Below are 23,318 nucleotides of genomic sequence, written 5' to 3' on the forward strand. Positions count from 1 at the left end.
CTCAGAAATCTGCCTGCCTCTGCCTTCCAAGTGCTGGGATTAAAGGCGTGCGCCACCACTGCCCAGCTAGTTTGCCTTTCTTTAAGTCATAGCATTCTTCATTAATTAAAATATGACTTGATAAACACAATTCAATTAATTTTATATTTTCATTGTAAAACCTGTGTATAGCAGAGTACATTTTAGTGTGTGTTTCTGGAATGATTTATTATATCCATGTAAAAATATATTTTCTTACTCTTTAAAATTAATTTGTTTCCTTTGTGACAAGGGAAATTGTGGTTGCTTCTATAGCATGAAGCATACAGTACCAAAAAATACTGCAAACAAACCCAAGATAATTGTCCTTATAACAGAAAAGTTCTTCTTCTGTCTTGTAGGAGATACAGCAAATGAAAAGAGATGTAAAACTTCTGAAGCAGAGAGCAGCCAGTCTTTGGAGGTAAGTAAGGAAAATGCAGTGGGAATCCTTTGGGAATGCTTTCAGAGTCTCCACCTGATTAACAGTAACAAGTCACAGGGAGAAGCAGGTGGTCAGTGAGGGCAGTGAGGAGCAGCCCTCGGACAGGCTTCCCAGCTCTCTACGGTCAAGAAATGGGAACCTTTGGAAAGAGGTGAAGAAAAAGAGAGGGATAGAGAGAGGAAAAGAATGTGGAAGGAAAAGGCAGGCAGGGAAATTAAGAGAAATGGGGTAAAAGAGAAGAAGAGAGTTCTTGAGTTAGAATAGTCTGACTACTCTTGAGTGAATTGTGAGAATTCTATTGTCTTACTATTTAGTTTAGCATCAATCAGACAATATTTCTCGACTATTCTGGGGAAAAACCAGTTTATGTCTTCTTTTTCCATAAAAAAAAAAGCTGTTTTCTCCTGGAGGAAATGTTAGTATGTTAGGGCTCTCTCTACACAATGGATTAACAGTACATGATCACTGAAGTAACTGTCTTTAAGACTTAGGGGAATGGTAGGTATTAGTTTAATACTTAGGTGGATAGGTGGAAGAGATAGATGCAATTTTGCAGCTTTCTGCACAGTAACTCATTCCCATCTCTCCCTGCAGCACAAAAGCAAGTGCATTAGTGAGGTCAGGGGCTGCCCTGTCTGCTTCAGCACAGGATCCAGAATGTGTGCTCAAGAAGATTGCCAAATGAATACATTAATTACAATTAACTAATTAATAATGAGCTATAAATAGAAAGTTGACTTTAAGGGTTTTTTAATAATTTTCACTAAGCAAATGTTTTATAATCAAGGGAAAAGTGACTTAAATTGATGAACAGGAAGAAAACCCTTTTTATTTTTTCACTTACCTGCATTTATTCCTTCCCTCATTCATTCCATGTATATTTACTAAACAGTGACTATGCCTATGACACAGTACAAAGAACTGGGTAGATAATGATGAAAGAAATGGATGCAAGAAAGAAAACTATCTGCCTTTTAACCAAAGGACCTTGATCTCTTTAATTTTACTTCACTTCAAGCATAGAGTGAGAGCTAAGTGTTGACCATGTATACACTGTGATTAGAGTAAAGCCTGATGCACGGGAAGCTTAGGAAATAACCACCATGACTTAGTAAGTTTTAATTGCTTAGTGTCTTTATCAGGCTGCTGTTCCATAGTACTGTACTGTATACTGGCTCACAGATGGTAGGAAATTATTAAGTTCTAGAGCTGGAAAGCCTAAGATCAAGTTTCTAGCAACTTTGCTATCTGGTAAAAGCCTGTTTTTTTTAGTTCGTGGGTGGTACCTTCTTATGTCATGACGTGGACTTTGACCTTCACCCCTTATTAAAGGAAACAATCTACTCTCTTGACCTAATTATCTCCCCAAAGCCACATCTCTTAACGCTATTACCCTAAGAATTCAGTTTCCACATGTCAAACCAAACATGTGGGGGTAGAGGGACAGCAGCGTATTACAGGATGTACTGGCTATGTCTGTACAGCTTGACATGTTTTGTCATTGCTGTTAAGTCTGCTCGTCAGTATGGCGACTTCCAAGGCTCCTTCTTAAGGAAAGGAGCATTCAAAGTCACTAGGGGATTGGTCTGGCTCATTGCCAGGCCAGGTTCTAGACTTTCCGTTGGTACCTTAAAGCCAGTGTTCATACACAGATGAGTCAGAAGTGCTTTCTGAGCAATGGAACAGCCAGTGTTTGCTATCAGAGAGTACAAAAGAAACAGGGGTTCTACAGAGGAAACCACATAGTTAAATCATAGCTTAAGAGGCTGTCTATGGTTTATCATAAAAAAGCCAAAGTCATTTATCTTTACCTTAAACACCTAAAATATAATTCTTTATTTCTCTTCTTTAAAAACCCAACAATGAAAGCATTGCTGTGTAGTCTGTACTGCTTATACCTTCATGTAGAAACAAGACTATCATTTAATCTGGGAGTTTTAAGCTCTGCTGAGAGGCTCACAACTCCCACAGTGAGTGTATTATCTATGAGCCTATGGCCCTGAGTTTGGGACTGTCTAGCCAGCTGACTACATTTTACTTATATGTAAACATTTCAACCTTCACTTGACCACAGAGAGGTCTACTTGTTGATTTTGGTACCCCCAAAGCATCTCTGTACAAGTTTTCATCATCTTGACATATCACCGTCATCTACGCAAGGTGTAGAATTGAATCCCCGAGGTATCCTTTGCTCCTCTGTCCTTCCCATTCTTTTTTAAGTCTCGTCATTTTAGCCTCTGGATTCCAACAGTCACTCAGCTTTGTCAGTGTTAGAATAGTCAAAGCCACCACTTGTGCCAGGTTTCTACCTCCAGTGTTCCCTTAGAGCCCACTCATCACATAGCCAAACAAAGTAAACATCAGGTCATACTGTTCATTGGCTTGACTAGCTGACTTCTCACTAAGGAGAATAAGCATTAAACCTAGAGCAGGCTCCAGAAACTCATACACCATCCATTCTCATTCCTCCCCACACCCCACCCTTCCCTCCGTGCCACTGGCCTTTGTGGCATTTCATGATGCTGAGCTCTTTCTCTTCTGGTCCAATGTGTTCCTGGCACTCATGCTCATCACCGGAGCTTGCCTTGGCTCTTCATTATCATAGAAGCTATCATTTATTTTGCTAGCCTTTCTCATGACTACCTCTACCAAAGTGTCCACCCCAAGTCGCCACCACATAACTTTGTTTCTTCTTCTCCACAATGTTTATCTCTGTACTGATCATTTATTTACCACCTGTCTAGAATTAAAATAGACCTTATAACTCAGACTCATATCTGATATATGCAGTGTCCTGTCGAAAAATATGTTAGCAATTGATTCAACAACCAAATAAAAAGCCTGAATGTTATTTGGATACATTTGTCTTGCCTCCTCATCAAGTCCTGATAATTCTACCTACTGAGCATCTTCGTAGCAGGCTTCTTTCCCCTCAGCTAGGTCCTCATCTGTGCACTTACTGTTACTGGATCACTGCTTCTTTCCCAGTTCTCTTTCCAAAAGGTGGGTTTTGTTACTTTGTTACCTACTTCTTCATCTTTTCAGTTGGGCTTTTGAAACAAAATAGCTACTTCTTGTGAACCCTTTCCTCTGCTCCTGCAGCCAGACTACCCCGTTACTGCTGACCTCTGTGCTATTCTGGATGTCTTCTCTGTAATACCCTGCTTAAAAGGTGGAGCTCACGCCTTCATTAGCTCTACAGCCTCCTGTGCTGTGCCATACATGCCCTGGCAGTGACTTCTCAGTTTATGATTAAGTGGTCTTCTTTAACAAGTAAATCTCATCATCAAATTCTGTCATCTGCTTTATATTAGAAACTTAATCTCTTCTCTCTGGAAAAAGGTGTTTTGTGTTTTGTTTTGTTTTGACTTCTTAGTAGTTACCCATTTAAAAAAAAATCTTACTTCTGCATTCTTCATTAGCAACAAAAAAATTTAATGATTTTTAGGTAGTTTTGAAGAGTATATATCCAATAAAGAAATTATAATTATTATACTAGCAGAGAGATTCACAGTTCACTTTAAAAGACTAAGAAATGCAGAAATGGTTGGTTGGTTAGCTGACTGGCAAGCCAGCTGCTTGGTTGCTTTATGTGTTAAAACAGAGCCTTTGTATGCTAGGATGGCCTAGAACTCAGTATATAGCCTGGACTAGCTCAAACTCTCAGTGATCTTACTGCTTCAGACTTCTGAGGGCTGAATTACAGGCATAAGTTATCATATCTCTTTGTAGAAATAACATGATACGAACATAACTGATAAATTAGAAGGGGTTCCATAAAGTTAGAAGTAATGTTTTTAGTTTATGTTTGTACATGTATACATGTATGTTTGTGTGCGTAGATGGGTATATTTATGTGTGTGTACATATCAATGTGCATGTGTATTCATATGTACACATATATGTAAATATATATATTGTTTATTAGTGTTCATGTTTGTGTATGTGCACATATTTATGTTTATGTAAGTGTGTATATACTTGTGTGTACAAATGTATATTTGTATACATGTATATATTTATGATTTGTACACATGTGTGTACTTATGTGTATGTAGATGCATATGTGTTTGTGTGCATAATTTGTATATATATATGTGTTTATATTTTTAGGTGTGTATATCTACATGTTTAAATGTATGTGTATATTTGTTGAAAACATGTTTTGTTCTCTGTGCATGGTATTATCAGCCATTCAATAAATGCTTAATGTTTGGTCTACACAAACACTTACATTAGAGCACAGAGAATTTATCCACTTCATACCTGAAAAGCTGTGAGTAGGCACCTTACCTTTCAGTGTTAGAATGGTAAGGACATATTTACACACAGTTCACTTCTCGTAACTACTCTTGCCTACTCTTCATCTTTTCAGTTGGGCTTTTCAACTGTACTAAGAGCCAGCTGGAGTTGTACCTCGGTACTGGGAGAACACATGCCTGGGTTGTAGGTATTTCCAAATCCTAAATTGACTTTTCTCTTTCTGGTCCAGTTTACCCTACTGCAGCCATCTGCCGCTGTCTATCTATGATACCTGTCTTCAATAACCATTTGGATTTGAGTATTTTTTTTCTGTGTCATAATTGTATTCATTCATTACATAAAGACACATTACAAATCAGATTTTTAAGTGTTCACATGTTATTTTTGTAATTAATTGTAAGCAGTGATTCCCAAGGATTGTTTTCTTGTTTGTGTCTTTCTTTTGCCAAGTAATGTTTATTTCAGGATAGTATTTATTTCAGAAAATTATGAAAATATTTTCAACATATTCTACATCTAATTCTTGTATTTCAAATAAGTGTTTCCCTGGAATTAGTACACAATGTCAATAAGCTAATTAAATCTCATTTTGTAATTAATATGTGAGATATACTTTTTTCCTCTTTAATAATTTTTTTAACTTAAAATATAATTACATTATTTTCTACCTTTGCTTTTCTCCCTTCATCCCTTATTATGTAGTACCCCTGGCCCTGGCCCTTTTTCTCAAGTTTGTGTCCTCTTTTTCTTTAATTGCTTGTGTGTATGTATGTGTGTGTGTGTGTGTGTGTTCCTAAATATATAAATACAACCTGCTTTTTCCATATCTTACTTGTACACCTATGGTTTCAGGGCTAACCACTTAGTATTGGTCTGATCGGGAGCTCTGCTCTCAGGAGAAGGCTATTTCTCTAAGTGCTCTCAGCATTCTGTAACTATCTGCACTTACTTGTCTTTGTTTTTTTCTTAGATTTCCTGCCTTCATACAAGCATGGGTATTGCTATCATCCTTGTTCACTCCTTGCTTAGCTAACCAAGTTGGTGACAATTCACAGCTGTAACTTCTGGTATTTCTGGGAGATACACTCTACAGCAGACTTCCTGTTCCTCTGGGTGTTGCAGTCTTTCTACCACCTCTTCCAGGATGTTCTTTACCTTTAGGAGCAGGAGTTATGTTATAGATATATCAGTTGAGGCTGAGTATCACATAGTCACTTTTTCTCTGCATTTTGGTTGGCTGTAGTTCTGTCTCAATCTATTGCTAAGAAGACATTTATTTGATTAAGGCTAAGAATGGCATTTATCTTTGGGTTTAAGAATAAATATTTAGAATACATCTAGGAATTATGCTCGTTTAGCAAAGTGGTTCAAGTAGGTTCTCCTCCAAAGGCCATACATAACTAACCTTGAGCAGCTGGCTAGGTCTCCAGTACCAAAAATGTTTTCCTCTTGTTGAGCACAATTCGAGAGTTGTTGATTACAACCAAGGTGTTCATTGCCACTGCTGTACCTTTAGAATTATAGTCCCATGCTAGTCCTCCATACGCATTATAGTTGAGGAGAGTTGTTACTTGCTTTCCTTGTTTGGAAGCTTGATTGGTGGCTCCTGGTACCACGAAAGCTCGTCTTCAGAGAAAATACATGTAGGTTAAAGCCAGCTAGAACCTCTGGGTCCTGTGTCCAAAGTGCATGTGTCTTCAGCAGTAGGGACTTACCTTCCCAAGGGTTTTGTTTGTTTTCTTTTGTTTTTATGTGTTTGCCACACAGTATAGGACTTTCTTGTACAAGAATTAAGAGGCTGGCAAAATGCCAAATACATACTCATATGCAGAATCTAGATTTTAAAAAAGAATAGAACAGGAAAGTAAACGTGGGACCATTTCCACAGAAGGAGGAGACCCGATGGGTAGGAAAGGTAGGAGGGTAGTGAGTAAACTGATCCAAAGACACAATGCACATGTAACACAAAGCCATACCAAAGCTTGATTTTGTATAATAAATATAGACTAATTTAAAAAGTTAACTAAATAAATGATGAGTATGTAAAGATTTCCTTCAGGTCTTGAATACATTGCCACTTTTTTAACTTTTTGTATATAGTCTTTAAAATTTTACAAAAACATGGAAATCTTAGTAGCTTCATAATAAAATACATGTTTTTAAAAACATGTTTTCTATAGCCAAAGAGTATAAACAGTGAAGAAGAAAACGTAATAGAGAACTCAGGAATCACAACAAAATAGTCAAACCACATGCTGGGCAGTTTCTTTCAGTAGTAATGAAAAACATCATTCATAGCAACTTAATTGAGGCCATACTATATTTGAAGGGGTTCTATTCAAATGACATATTCTTAATGAGATTAAATAAACCAAAATAATTATCTTACAACTGACTTTCCAAAAGTATAACATTAATAATTTTTCCCACTAAGAATAATTAAGTAATCAAACATGTCTCCTGTCATAGAGTTTTGTGTGAAAGCATGCACATTATTATAATATGTGGCTTAAGCCCACTTACTCCAACCCTACTGTGCTTTCAAATTCCAACTTTTAATACATCAAATGATATTTACACTCCTTAGTTGCTTATGTTATAGAGCGTGAGACAAATTACAGGTAATCACCAGAAGAGTTCAGTTTGTTTTTAAACATTTATGTGTGTGTGTATGTGTGTGTGTGTGTGTGTGTGTGTGTGTGTGTATGTGTGTGTGTGTGTTGCACACATGCCTTGATGCATGTGTGGAAGTCAGACTACAACTTGGGTGAGTTGGTTGTCTCCTTTTACCGTGTGGTTCCCAGGCCTGAACCTGTCAGAAAGCACCTTTACCTGCTCAACCACCTGCCACCCTAAGAGAACAACGAAGACTCTTGAGACCTGAGGAATGTGATCTGTATAGAGCTTTGTTGGTTTGGTGATGAATGCTAGAATCCTAATGGAAACACTAACTAAAAAGGTAATTGAATTAGTTTGAAGATATGTAGGCCATATGTAGTTGGTTATAAGACCATTTGGTCATAGAAAGCTCTGATGAATTATTATTAGCATTTTACCATTTCTTAAAATGGTAAGTAAAACATGTTTAGATTGGTTGATAAATAATAATTTTTTGGCTTGTCACCCAAGTACATTTTTGAAATATCAGACTGCTTCATTTATTTTAACAAATATTTCATTAAAATTGTATTTTGAGCAAAGTTCTGTTTAATATTCTCTGTGTCTGAAAATATCTTAGATTATACTTCTAAAACTTCACCATATGAAGGTAAGCAAAACAGTATTAGGGTATTACAGAGGTAATCATTCTTTAACTGTGTGAATCAATGCCACTGTTCTCAATTATGAAGCAGTTTGTAATGCACAGAGATGATAATATATAAGTGTTTTGAGAAACAAGAATAACATATTTTGAGAATTACAATTAAATTACAAATAAATTATACAATGGAGCACACTGACAATTTTAACTGTGTCACTTAATCTCATTTTACATCATAAAGATGAATATTGTTTGCATCAGAAGATCGTAGAATCTATATTAACTTCCTGGTTTTTATTATGTTGCCTCGAAGGCAATTAAAGGCCCAAAGTTCAGTTAAAGCTTTTCTAACAATAAATGAGAAGACAAGAATGAGCTAAATCATTACAAAGCAAACCCTTTTACATTTTGTATTCAGATTTGAGGATGAAGTGCTGACTGGCACTCCTCAGTTACTTTTCTCATAACGATCATCTCTGCTGCTGTTTGTCAGAAAGGCCTGTGCAGTCTCAGTGTCGATGCAAGCCCTCAGCTGTCCTTTGGAGTTTCATGAGGGCTTCTAGCCTAGAATTTAGTGTATTTTTCTATTTGTTTGTGGTTATTATTATTGTGATTCTTTTCAAGTTATTTTCATAACAAGAATCTGTGATTCTTACCAATTACCATAAACCACTTTGGATTTAGATATTTAAATAATTTAGCTCCTTTGAAGTGCCATTTTATTTTAAAAGCCAACAAGTGGTAATGATGCGAGTGTTCTTCTGAATGTTGGGTAATGTGGCCACTAACTGGATCCTAAAAGAAAAATGAAGCTCCTGAAATTTCACACAATTAAAAAATTAACCAGGAAAAGCAGGTAGCTTAACACATTTGTATTGAGTACTAATGAAAAGTCGGAACAGCCCTTTCACACTCCACGTCTGTTTCCAGTGCTATAACATGTTCTACTTTGAGCCTATTTTGTTCATTCATACAAAAGAGCATAATGTCAGTAGGAGCTTGACATCAACCTCACAGGGAAACATCAGCGAGTAATTAAAGTGAGGAGCAGGGCTCTTCTTAACATTTAGTTTAAACACTGCATAATGTAGTTCACAGGTGGCTGCTGAACATGTGCAATGAGCCTAGTGTGCATTCTCAAGTAAAGTACACACTGGCTTTTAAAGATTAGGCATGGAACCTGTCTCCATATTTATATCACATATAGGTATGATGCTGTTTCTGATAGACTGTGTTCAAGGTAAGGCATTAAGTTAATTTCACTTATTTCTTATGGCTGCTAATTTGGCTACCAAAAAAAAGATAATTGTATGGCTTATTAAAAAACTAGAACATGTTTAATAAATGTTAATTGTCAACAGCATGTTTACTCTGATTTCTAAACTGAGCAGTGAACTCTTAGAAGTCTGAGAGACCGATTCCTCTCTGTCCCTGTCAAGACCTATAGAGTGTTGCAGCTGTGCTTTGGCAGTGACTGAGTGACTGAGGTGACTGCAGTGAACGAAGGCACAAATGCCACCTGTTTGTTCCAAAGCCAGATGAGGGAATTAGACTTGCATCTTTTTCACTTTCCACCTCCTCTCCCTTAACTTTTATGCTTTGTTCATACTGTGGTGTTGATGATGGCATAATTCAAAGTGAGTTCAAGTTTTCAGAGACCTCCTTCATGTTTCCATACCTCAAGTTATGCTGTACATGACCAAAGTTAAAGTCTTCGGCTACCATTCCATCATTTACTCTCTTAGTCTGTATTATTACTCATGTCAGTACCCAAAAGAGTCTTCAAAGAGGTCAGTTGGCCAAACCAGAACTTGTATGTTAAAGGGACACAAGCATTTATTGTCAACCAGCCTCTGTTTTCTAGTGACATAACTATTTTCTATGTGGAATGAGAAAGACAACATCAGTATATAGTTATTTTACATCCTTTAACTTTTGAAGTATTAAGCATTAACTTAGGGGCTGTAGAGCTCAAATCAACAGAGGTCACATTATATTAAGCAGAGAGAAACAATTGGATAAACATTCATAATAATGAAGCTTGTAAAGTTCTCCTGTGAAGGTAAATGTAATACTTGAATTAGTCACATACTTCCTCTAAAAGGGGTAACAAGTTGATCTGTTCACCAAAACTTCAAGACTGGTGGTTTTCTTGAGAAAGCCTTTTATCTAGGACAGTCTATTGTTTGTCCTACAAAGGGACCATACAATTAGCATGAAATTAGAGGGTTTGGTTTAAATTTGATGAACAAGCACTCCTTTTTTTGGCTGATATGCATGTAAGGTGGAGACCTTATCCAAGCAGTACACTCTCTAGCAGTCACTCTATGATGTGCTCCTCATTCTTCTGGGTACCCTAATGAAGAAAGGACTCTGGAAATCACAAAAGCAAGCTGAATGTAGAGAAAGTAACCACAGTAGATTGGAGTAGTTGGGCTTCTCCCCTTTCCTGGGTTCCAGAATTACTCAGAACCCTCCTTTTTTGGCCATCAATAGAGGATGTATTAATAAGATCCCTGTAGCCATGAAAAATATTTTCTTTAAGTTATTGTCATTAATCATAAATGTATGCTTCCTTTTTGAAAGAATTGTTTTGAATAATATGTGTAGAATATATTTGTGCCTGTATATTTTAGTTGGATGATTTGTCTTTTAGAAATACAACTGACAACTTTGATATTATAGTACTTATAACCTGCCAGTGAACACCACTTAATATTTCTTTTAATATTTCTTTAAAGCATTAATATTCCATTTTTCTTAATCAAGAGTGACTCCTCGGTGTTTTAACAGGGAGCAGTATTTAAAGATGAGGCCTTACTGCTGTGGGGAAAGTTTCCATAGCTTACTAGCTAATTAAGCCTTTTTTTTTTTTTTGGTTTTTTTCGAGACAGGGTTTCTCTGTGTAGCCCTGGCTGTCCTGGAACTCACTCTGTAGACCAGACTGACCTCGAACTCAGAAACCTGCCTGCCCCTGCCTTGAAAGTGCTAGGATTAAAGGCATGCGCCACCACTGCCTGGCTTATAATTCTCTCATATGCGACTAATAGCATTCCCTAAAGGAAGAGAAAATGTCACTAAAACAGTCACCCAGCTGCTACCTTTTTCACTAGAATGCACTACCTTATAAATATGATTGTACTTTAGTAACAAAAAATAATATAGGCCCATTTAAATTTGAATTTCAGCAGGTACACTTTTTTTTTTTTTTAATACAGTGTCTCACTATGTAGACCTGGCTTATCTGGAAATTGTTGTAGTCCAGGCTGTCCTTAAATTCACAGTGATCCTCCTGCCTCTGCCTCCCAAGTACTGGGATTAAAGGTGTGTGCCACCAAGCTGGCAACAGGTACTTTTTGGTATACATTTGCCCCATGTATTGTCTGAACAGACTCAGAAAGTTACCTTTATTTGATCTGGAGACTCATAACTCAGCAGACTCCTGAGTTCTGAGTGGCCCGCCTGTACTCTGCTGTTTGCTCATTTTATTCCACCCAGCACATAGAGATAAAGTGATAACACGGACATTCTTAGAGGCTCGGTATGCTTGAAGGATGTGCTCTGACTTGCACACATAGTGGGAGAGATAAGAAGGGTCAGCGTATAGTTTCCCCCTTGATTTCTTTTTATTTTAGAACAGAGATGCTTACACATGAATACTGACACAGGTACGGGGTACCTACAGCAGAACTGTTTTCCTCTTTTCTTATATTGGTTTGTTTAGTGTGAAATTCCTAATAATATAATCACATATTCAAAACTTTAAGAGCAAATCCTTAAAAACTTGCATTTTTTATGAATAGTGAAACTTGTGGATAAAATATGGCTCATCTAAAAAGAAAAAAAAGAAGCTCATCTCCTGAGCCATCTGTGCAGTTTATCTGGTGGAATGCACATCCTTCCTTATGTGTTCCCAAACCTCTTTTCGTCCTTGGAGCTCCAGTGTACGCATCACTTCTGGGAGGCTTTCCCTGGCCACCTTCTTCACCCTTGCAGTGAATTCATGGTACATCCGTGCTCACACACACATCACAGCATCTTGTTAGAACTTGCTTGTCTGTTTCTTAGAGACCCTTGGAAGAGTTTTGAAGCGAGGACGTGATTGAAATCATCATTTTTGAGTTTGTAGTATCTACTCCAGTCTCACAAACACTAAGCTTTGAGAAATGTTTTAATGTTAGTAGAACAACTGTGTCCTTGATGAAGCCTCACACAGATCTGCTCTTTCTAAACTGTTCTTGTTTCCTACCACAGCTCCTTGTGCCACAGTCGAGAGTATGAGAATGCTTTAAAGTTTCAACTATATAGTTAATATAGTCATACTTGAATTTTTAGTATTTGGGTTTGAGAAAATGAAGTGTGCCTGTATGGTGGGTGTCCATGTAGTATTCCTAATGAAATGAGATAACCTTGCCTTTGGTACCCCCACCCCGCCCCACCCCAATACCCATATAGGATAGGAGTACTTCACTCCTGTCCTTGCCCCATCCCTCCCTTCCCTCACTTCATTACTTTATCTCTTCTCGCCCCTTTCTCCTTTCCTCTTACTAAGGCTGCCATCAGTGTGTCTCTTTATAGGAGTAAAGTGGAAATATAATCTTCCTATACAAAAAAAATTACAGGTCTTGAGTTCCATTCCCCTAGAGCCTACCCAGTTACTAAAGGCACCTGATTGACAATGCTACAGTCAGTTATATTGATAGCTTGAAATGTAACTCTTATCAATCTACATTTGCATTTTAATGGAAGCTATCAATCCCCAATCTTCAAGAAATAATATTAGCATGATATACAACTTTATAGAAAGTATAGGAAAAATATTTTTGAGAAAGCTAGGCTATTTTAAACACTTTTCAAGGAGTGTGGCAGTAGCTCAGATATTCACGTACATAAATAAATAGGAAATCCATTTCTCTGCATAAGTAATGGACATCCCTGAACTGGTGACTTAAACAGGGGATTGCATTTCTTCATCTAAAAATGTCCCAAGTTGTGCACTTGACAAGTAGTATAATGGCTCCTTGATGCCATTAATGTCTTAGACCTTTCTGTCCCCCTCTGTCACCACCTTTAAAGTGTCACACCCATGTGCTCTTGATTATAGGGTGCATCTCCATTGTAGCAGGAGGAGGTGTGGGCAAAGCCTTTGAGAGAATAGGCCATTTAAGTGAGATTTTTCAAATTCTGATCCAGCAGCTTTCATTTGCACCTCATAAACTGCCAGTTTGAGCCAGGGAGGCCAGGAACCTGCCCAGAGTCTTCCCTACAATTAAGGGAACAGTACAAAAATGGTGACCTGTCCCATAAAACAATCTAAATTGGGTCAAATCATTTATTGTTTCTCTTTTAAAAATATTTAGTTCTAAAATTTAGTTTAGTCCATATTTCAGTAGAATGTTTCTAAGATGCAGTTATTTTAATGAGTTTAAAACTATTCAGAGATCTAGTATGCCCACTGGCTAAATAATGCTGTGGTCACTGCCAGAGGGGCCTAAGTGAATCATTGTGTCAGAGTCTTTACCAGTCTACTGGTCCAGCCACACAGGTGTGAAATGCAAACAACGGAACTGTAAGGTGATTGCATGCTGATTATACAGTGAAACCTGCTCTTGTTACTGTGGACCAGACTATGTAGGAGACTGGTTAACAGAGCGTGATCACCGTGGCTTCAGTAGCTAAAGAAGACCTGTAGAATTTAGGACACTAACACTGTTGGCAAAAGAATTAGAATAAGAGGACAATACACATTGCGTTTGTTATCTGTCAGTTTAGGATATTTATACTAATATTTTTAAGTTATTTAAGTTCATTTCATGTTTAAAAGTATTTCTTAATAAAAGGATTCTTTTTTTGGAAAAAAATTCTTGCAATATATTCTGATCTTAGTTTCCCCTCTCCAGATTCCTCCTAACTCTTCCCTCTTCCAACTTCCCCACCCACCTACTTCTAGTCCCTTTCTTTCTCTCCCTCTTTAAAAAACAAACTGGCAAACCAAACAAACAAAAATATAAAATAAATAAATTAAATAAAAAACCTTAAGAAACACATATACACAAACAAAACCCACAAAAACAAAGTATCAAAAAATCAAAAGCAAATGGGTTAGAGTGTGTGTGTATGTGTGTGTGTGTGTGTGTGTGTGTGTGTGTATGTGTGTGTGTGTGTGTGTGTGTGTGTGTGTGTTGCATTTATTTTTGATGCAGAGTCTGACTCTAGTCCAGACTGGTACCAAACTCACAGTCTTTAGATCTTAGCTGAGTACTAAGAGAATAAGCAAGTGTCACTTCACTCACTTGAATTGGGTTCATACTATCTTAGTCCGTAGATCTGAAGAGAACATCGTGTTCTGTTGTCACACATGTAAAACTGACTGACTGCAAACTAAATGGTAGCCTTATCGCCATAAATGCAGTATACCAAACAGTGGCTTTTGTGCTGATATTTTCATACATGTGTGTCTTGGGCTTTGATCATGCTCACCCCCACTAACCTTCTCTCTTGTTCCTGCCTGCCCTTTCCTCTTCGTGAATTCTCCCCTGCTTTCTCATCACACATGGACTCTGTTTACTCACAGGCCAGTGCCCATGAATGCCAGAGGAGAGGAGAGGCATCAATCAGATGCCCTTGGAGCTGGAGTTTGCAGGTGGTTAGGAGACCCTGACATGGCTGCTGCGACCTGTGGGAGCAGTCCACACCCAGCACTTCCTCATGAGGGCTCTTCCTCTGGAGATTTCTAGTCCTAGCATTATAAGGAGCTTGCCATGCTTAGAATATCTAGCAATTTTCATAACAATGTAGAGATAATGGTAAATTATTTAACAGGTAGCCACTTCTAATGTTCATTTTAGATTGTTGTTGGTAGAAAAACAGCAAGCACTTCCACACCAGCCTTCTTGTCCCAGGCCAACCACAGCAACCAACTCTATCCACATTTGGGGAACAGATGGCTTTTCTTTGATTTTAATTTTTTAAATGTATTTATTCAGCAACTAAATTTTAACCATCTTCTCGGATCATGGTTTATAGGAGGCAGAAAGCAAGATTCTCAGTGATTACAAATCATGTGACTGGAAAAAAATGTAGCTCATTGTTCTTTAAAAGTAAATGAACAGGGATAGGGCAAACACTCACCACGCAAGCACGAGGACCTGAGTTCAGATCCCTAGGACACGGTAAAAACTCGGATGGGGTAGTGCCTGCCTGTAGCCACAGTATTGGGTGGGGACAGAGACAGGCACATCCCTCCAGCATATAAGCCAGCTAGTATAGCCAGTGATCAGTGAAAGAGCCTACCTCCAAAATAAGAGGGAGAGTGTTCAAGACAGACAACTGGCACTCCTCTCTCTCTCTCTCTCCTTTGTACATGCTTGAAACATATGTTCATACATATGTTGCTCACATACAAAAGTATGTAAAATAAATTAACAAATGAATAGAAAAAGGCTTTAAGCATGATTTAGAATATAACCATAGTGCATTAGGTCCCAGATTATAGATCTAATGATGCAAAGGTACATGTGTCATTTCTACTAAGAGCAATCCTAATGAGCATTAGATTAATGGCATGCAGCACCCACCTGCCAGCCGGCCGGCCTTCAGCAATGCTGTTCACAGAGGTGGAAGTACACCGCAGACAAGATGACTACTTCTTTCTGCATTTGAATTATTCACTTGGTGTGTCAGAGCATCTGCTGTTTGTCTTCTTCTTACTGCTCAAGTCAGGACCTCACACCACACCCTTATCACCTCCTTTCCTTATCACTGTCTGCTGTGAGATCGGTCTTCTTTCTCCTGGCCTTTGACCTGCTCAGTTCTTAACACACAGATACAGACTTCTCTACTTTAAAAAGATGAGGAAAGAAAGGGTGATATTACTTTCCCACTCCCCAGAATCTGTGTCTTATGTTCCTTAATAACACTTGCAAATATGCCTGCAGCTCTCCCAGGTCCTCTAGGTCTACATCTGACTCTTACAGAGTGCTAGAGTCAGTTTCCCTAACATGCCATGTGCCTACACAGTTTGCTGTCTTTGCTTGCTCTGTACTGAGTGTAGAATACTTGTTTCATGGCAGCCATCACGAAGGCCAGCACCCTGAAGCCCAGCCCAGGATGGGACTCTTTCCACAGAAGCCATCCCAGGTTCCCCCTGACATGTTAGTTCTGTGGTGTAAACTCTCCCCTGCTGCATTGACTTTTACCTTCCGGGTGTTAAAAAAAGTAAATTATAAAATAAATAAATAAATAAATAAATAAATAAAAAATTTAAAAAAATAGTACATCCCTCCCTTTCCCCCGTCTCAAATTGCTTTATTTTCTTTTTGTCTTCTGTGAGTGTACAGTGATTTTTAGTTAACTTTGTTGATTTTACTGGAAGTTATCTTGAGCAGATTCTGTTTCTACTTTCCTTGTATGGACTTTTGAACCAGGGTTTGCTATAGTCTGCTAAGCCGGGCAGTGATGGCACATGCCTTTAATTCCAGCACTTGGGAGGCAGAGGCAGGCAGATTTCTGAGTTCCAGGCCAGCCTGTTCTATAGTGTGAGTTCCAGGACAGCCAGGGCTACACAGAGAAACCCTATCTTAAAAACAAACAAACAAAAAAATGCTATAGTCTGCTGTACATTGCCACAAACCTTTGTAGAAGGAAACATAATAGAGCTACTGCCATGCATGATCATGAGTGGGCCAGAAGTTCTGTGAAAAGTGGGGCTTGCCTCTGCTCTTCCTTTTATCTTGTACTAGTGTAACCGTATTGGACAGAAGGATTCAACTGAATCAAAACAGTGAATTTAGAATTATTCCTGATGTGTAATCATCAAACATTTCCTGTTGTGGCTATGAGGATGTTTTTAATTATACAAGGAAAATCTCAGTGCTATAAATATAACTTAGTAGTAAAGAGCCTGCCTAACACACATGATGCCTTAGATTTAATCCTATGTACTAAGTAAGTAATAATAATAAAAAAGTCTTTAGAGTGTGTATTTGTTGTTAAATGTGCATCTTAAACACTGAAGCACTGATGTGTATGTAGTATAATTATATTACATTGTTGCATAAGATATTTTTGACAGTGTAAATTAGGTTCTACTGACCGGCAACCCCCTGTATATTTAAATAGCTACATTAAGGTAGTATTAGTTTGACTTTATAAAAATCCTTCAGTCATGTTTTTAGGTCCAACTCATCCTCATGCCATTCTTCCTTGATGCAGAACATTCCAAGTATCATTCTCTAACAGACACTTATTCTTTTACATGGTTGTGAGGATGTTGTTGGCAATGTAACTTCTAATTTTCTGTACTTTAAAAAATAGCTGAATTATTTGACCATAAAATCCAACTAAAGAACAATTAATTGTTACTTCTTAGCTTCAGTCTCTCAGTGTACATTTGAATAAAAGAAGTAGGGAGTGAAGAGGTGGCTCAGAAGTTCAAATGTTTGCTTCTCTTCCAGGGGAGCCAACTTCAGTTTCTACCACACATATTAGTACACTCCTCACAACCACTTAAAACTAGGTCCCAGGGCTGGCTCTCTCTCTCTCTCTCTCTCTCTCTCTCTCTCTCTCTCTCTCTCTCTTTCTCTCTCTCTCTCTTTCTCTCTCTCTCTCTCTCTCGCAGACACACACACACACACAAATGTTTTCAGAAAAAATTTATACATGAAAGAAGTCAACATGATCTCTTAAATTATGGCCCATTTTCAGTTCTTGGAAATTGTACATTGATATTCGGTGTAATTTTCTAAGCTTATTTCTGCTGCTTATGTGACCTCAGTCCTTCATCTGAGCATCTCTGACTACTTGAACCTGTGTTGAAAGCAGGGCTCGAAGCTCCCATTGTGGATTTACCTAACATTGCTGTGCTTCCTCATTGACACCACCTTTCATACCTGACAGGAGTATGGTAAGACTAATGTTTGAGAGGTGTTTTCAAAATCATAGTGAAAGGTATTAATTTGTAAGCATGTGCTAGTATTGTAATTATTAGTCGTAATGGGAATGGTTGTTTAATGTGAATTTCTTCTAAGTATAGTGTCATATTTTCAAAGGACAATCTCTTCCTTTATGGCCAAATGTGCATACAATTAACCCTTTACCCTTTATTTTGAAGATACAATTAGTCAATTATGTATGCAATTAGATATGTATGCAGGTTTGCCTGAATGACTAATTACAGCCTTGGTGAGAGTCCTTTTGAAAATGCTGGCCTTTTGAATCTTGACTGTCTGTGTCTCTGTAGTAAGCAATTTATGCTGAGCATCTTTTGGGGCCACGCTTTTGCGGTTACTGGAGAAAGATTTTCACATTCTTAAAGCCCTGGCTTTGTATTTTGCCATCAGCCTAAAAGGCCTTTAACATGGTTAAAGTTTCAAAGGTTTTATTGATTTTTTTTTCTTTTAATCTTGACATTCAGCTGATTTTCCATAGACTGCATTTTGTGAAGCAGGTTTTTCTTCTGTAACTTTTCCCCACTTGAACCCCCATTTCCTTTCTGTCTCTTAATTCAAACATGTCCTCTCACATCCATTTACTCAGTAGAGTAAGTAAGGAACAGATTAGCAGTTACCCTTTCATCCCATACATAGCCTAGTGACACATTTTTACAGGGACCTTTAATTGCTGTACTGTAACTTACATTTATGGAAGGGAGGAAGCCTCTCTGATAAGGGCTGGATAAGGCAGTGATCTATGAGTATAGCAGAAGATCATTAGCAATCACTTTATTGATTTTTGTTTTTTAAGCAAACCAATGTCTGATTTGACTTAAAGCCCATTCCACGAGAAAGAACCCATACCCAACACTGCTTGGGTAACCAAGTACAAGAACTAGAAGGCCAGAGACCTAAGGTAAAACCAACAATACTGGTCTTTTTTTTTTTTTTTTTTTTTGGTTTTCAATACTGGTGTTAAAAAACAAAAATTAATGAAGTAATTCTTAATGATCTTCTGCTATGCTCATAGATAGGTGCCTTATCTAGGCACCATCAGAAAGGCTTTCTTTGGCAGCCAATGGGAACAGATGCAGAGACCCACAGCCAGGTGTTATTCAGATAGAGTCTAAATTGGATTTCTCCATCAAATCTCTCCCCTTAGAGCTCAGGGAATCCTACAGAAGAGGAGATGGAAAGAGTTTAATAGCCAGAGGGAGTGGAGGCCACCAGGAGAACAAGGCCTTCTGAATCAAATAAGAAGAGCTCATAGGGGCTCACAGAGGCTGAAGCAGCACTCACAGGGCCTACAGGGCTCTACACCAGGTCCATGTATATAATATAGCTATTAGCTTAGAATTTTTATAGGACTCCCAGGTGTGAGAATGAGTGAGACCCTGATTTGTATGTCTGTTTTAGGACTCTTCCTTCTGTTGGGTTGCTTTATTCAACTTCAATATGAAAGTTTTTGCTTCAACTAATTATATTTTATTTTGTCATGTTTAGTTCTTTCTTTTTTTAATTTGTTTTATATTAGATATATTCTTTATTTATATTTTACCATGTGTACTCTTTGGTTGGTGGTTTAGTCCCTGGGAGCTCTGAGGGTACTAGTTAGTTCATATTGTTGTTCCTCCTATGGGGTTGCAAACCCCTTCAGCTCTTTGGGTCCGTTCTCTAGCTCCTTCATTGGGGACCCTGTACTCAGTCCAATGGATGTCTGTGAGTCTCTACTTCTGTATTAGTCAGGCACTGTCAGAGCCTCTCAGGAGACAACTATATCAGGCTCCTCTCAGCCAGCACTTGCTGGCATCCACAAAAGTGTCTGGGTTTGGTGATTGAATATGGGAAGGATTCCCAGGTGGGGCAGTCTCTGGATTGTCCTTCCTTCGGTCTCTGCTCCATACTTTGTCTCTGCAACTCCTTCCATGAGTATTTTGTTCCCCCTTCTAAGAAGCATCAAAGTATCCACACTTTGGTCTTCCTTATTCTTGAGTTTCTTAGGGTTTGTGGATTGTATCTTGTGTATTCTGAGCTTCTGGGCTAATATCCACTTATCAGAGAGTGTATCTCCTTGTACAAAGCTCAAGTCCAAGTGGATCCAGGACCTCCACATAAAACCAGATACACTGAAACTAATAGAAAAGAAAGTGGGGAAGAGCATCCAGCACATGGACACAGGGGAAAATTTTTCTGAACAGAACACCAATAACTTATGCTCTAAGATCAAGAATTGACAAATGGGACCTCATAAAATTGCAAAGCTTCTGTAAGGCAAAGGACACTGTCAATAGGACAAAACAGCAACAGATTGAAGAAAATTCTTTATCAATCTTATATCCGATAGAAGGCTAATGTCCAATGTATACAAAGAACTCAAGAAGTTAGACTCCAGAGAACCAAATAACCCTATTATTTACCCTATGGGGTACAGAGCTAAACAAAGAATTCTCAACTGATGAATACCAAATGGCTGAGAAACACCTAAAGAAATGTTCAACATCCTTAGTCATCAGGGCAATGCAAATCAAAACAACCCTGAGATTCTACCTCACACTAGTCAGAATGGCTAGGATAAAAAACTCAGGTGACAGCAGATGCTGGAGAGGTTGTGGAGAAAGAGGAACACTCCTTCATTGCTGGTGGGAATGCAAGCTGGTACAACCACTCTGGAAATCAGTTTGGCAGTTCCTCCAGAAATTGTACATAGTACTACCAGAGGACCCAGCTATACCACTCCTGGGCATATACCCAGAAGATGCTCCAACATGCAATAAGGACACATGCTCCACTATGTTCATAGCAGCCTTATTTATAATAGCCAGAAGCTGGAAAGGACCCAGATGTCCCTCAACAGAGGAATGGATACAGAAAATGTGGTGTATCTATACAATGGAGTACTTTTTAGCTATTAAAAACAATGACTTCATGATATCCTTAGGCAAATGGATGAGTCAGGATGCTATCATCCGGAATGAGGTAACCCAATCACAAAGGAACACATATGGTTGGTTCTTGAGAAGACTGTTCTTAATGAGAAACAGAAAAGGAGTGAATCCAGAGGGACTGGAGAAGTAGAGGGAGGGCAAACTATTATCAGGATATATTGTGTGAGAAAGAATCTATTTTCAACAAATACTTTTTTAAAAAAGAAATAAAAAAGAGAAAAATGTAAAGGATGATCTTAGAAGGATTGGTATCCCAGTATCCTAAGGAACAGGGGACAGAGAGATTATACTGATATTTACTGATGGCCTCCTGCAGACATTACTTTTTATTTTATTTAACACTTATTTATTTGTTGTTTCTTTGTCAGTGTCTCCCTCTGTAGCTGTAGCTATCTTGCCTCTCATTCTGTTATGGACTTTGAACCAATGATCGTCCTGCCCTAGTGTCCAGTCTTCAGATTTGTGGGTGTAAGCCACCACACCCAACTGAAGACATGTACTTTTTCTCAGTCTTCTCCACTGATAACCATTGGACTTATATAGTACCATGCTACCACCAAGATGCAGTCAGAGATGAGTAGAAGTGCAGGATCTTGGACTTCCTAGGATCTAGAATAAACAGCTGATGATAACAAAGGAGTTTCTGTAATTTTGCTGTTAATTCTTAGGTCTCTCTTCTAACAGCAACTAATATAGGTAACCATTTGAAAGAAAAGTTCAATAAGAACTTGTTGATGACATTTTTATGTAAGTAAAAACATAAAACTACCAATACACAACCAAGATCAGAGAAAAGCAATTGATTTAGGTAGAGTTGTAATTGTCTTATAAAGGAAGTTGTAATAGATATGAATAGAATATCAACTTTATGCCTCATAGCAGAAGGCATAGGTAGGTAGAAAGTACATACTCAATTCAGCTGTCAGTGTGAAGCTGTTAAATGATTTTGATAGACAGTGCTAATGCCCAGAGCCATGCTGTGAAATTGAACAAGCCCCAGATTGTCAGATGAGCAACACAGTGACAGACCACAGGAAAGTGGATATGTTTAGAGATATTCCATAAATTAAAACTAGGAGTGGAAAGATCTGGTATTACACATAGGGGGATACTGGGATGTTAGCATTTCTTAGTGCTGGCAGCAGTCCTTTCAGAGATGGGAGACAAATGACACACTGTCAGATGGCTAAGAAGGACCATGGGTGTAGCTGGTCCAAGACGATGTGGATCCCATCCCCAGCATTGAATAGAGAAAGGTAGCTAGGAAGAAGGAGGTAAATAGCCTTAGTTGAAATAGGGATGGTGTCAGGAAGATTACAGGCATGAGAGACCTACCTGTGCCTTGGTAAAAATACTCTGAGGTGGCAAGATAGGAAACACATTTCTGAAAACTTAGAACTTTTGTGTTATGGAAAGACATGCACATTTACTAACTGAGCAAAATCACATCTCTGCATATGCTTAAAAATAGTTATAGTTGGCGTACAGCACCTAGAACATGGTGACTGTCTTCCCAGGTTTTTCTATGAAATACTTACAGTGAAAAAAGCAGAGCATATAGTCTTCTCAGTCTTGAGTTTATTAATCTAGCTCACTCTATTGCTGGTTTCCAAGAAGGGTACATGAATAATCTATGATACCTCAGCCTAGAGATTTTGGAGCTCCAACACTGTATCCCTCTCAACCTCAAATAACCTGATATGATTCTGACAGCCACATCATTTTATTCTCTTTCCAGTCTTTTTGTATTTTCAAGTTTGTTTTCATATCGTCAGACGATGATTTAATCAGTTTGTGCTGCTGTAACAAAATATCAAAGATTAGATAGTTTAAACAGCATTGTTTTTTCCTCAGAGTTGTTGAGGCTGGTCAGTTCCAGACTTAAGATTCTGTCATCCCCCTTTTTTATGAGGCTTCTTTCCAGTTGCTACTTCATGCTGTATCTTCATGGAACAGAGAGCACTGTGCCTTACTTTTATAAAGCCGCTAATCTCATCATTAGGGACTCTCCTTCTGGGATTCATCTATTCTTAATTCCTGGAGGCCCCATCTCCAAATACGATATTATTGGTATCTAAGACTAGAGAGTGGGGAATTATTTGGGGATTGAGGAGGGAGATACATATGATGCATTCCCAATGAAAAAGAGTAAATTTATAATCTAGGAAAGTATTATTCCTTATGAAGAGAAAATCTCTCCTTAGAATTTATTTTTAAATAATATGTAACTGTATGGTAAGCACCCTGTAAATATCGAGTCCTCCCTTCTGTTTCTAAGGGAATCTGTAATAAAAAGTCACACAGCATTCTGAAATCAAATTTGACAGTTTATGATACAGAAAAAACTTTTAATTGTTTGTGTTGGTAAGGATTGAATTTAGATGTTTGCATATGATACGCAAACCCTGTACTACTGACATATATCCCCAAATGAGCCAGAGTTACTCTTGAAT

At 38.1% G+C, this 23,318-nt stretch overlaps 1 protein-coding gene across 4 annotated transcripts in view; it reads left to right on the top strand.

Moving 5' to 3' along the window:
* Positions 1-23,318, top strand: part of Umad1 (UBAP1-MVB12-associated (UMA) domain containing 1) — a 247,216-nt gene that overhangs the window by 129,240 nt on the left and 94,658 nt on the right. For all 4 annotated transcript variants that reach the window (XM_031381168.1, XM_031381165.1, XM_031381167.1 and 1 more), the window contains exon 3: positions 381-442. In XM_031381168.1, the coding sequence (XP_031237028.1) occupies positions 381-442 (62 nt within the window). The remainder of the gene's footprint in view (positions 1-380; positions 443-23,318) is intronic.

This window comes from Mastomys coucha, unplaced genomic scaffold (genome assembly GCF_008632895.1).
Source record: "Mastomys coucha isolate ucsf_1 unplaced genomic scaffold, UCSF_Mcou_1 pScaffold20, whole genome shotgun sequence".
Taxonomy (NCBI): domain Eukaryota; kingdom Metazoa; phylum Chordata; class Mammalia; order Rodentia; family Muridae; genus Mastomys; species Mastomys coucha.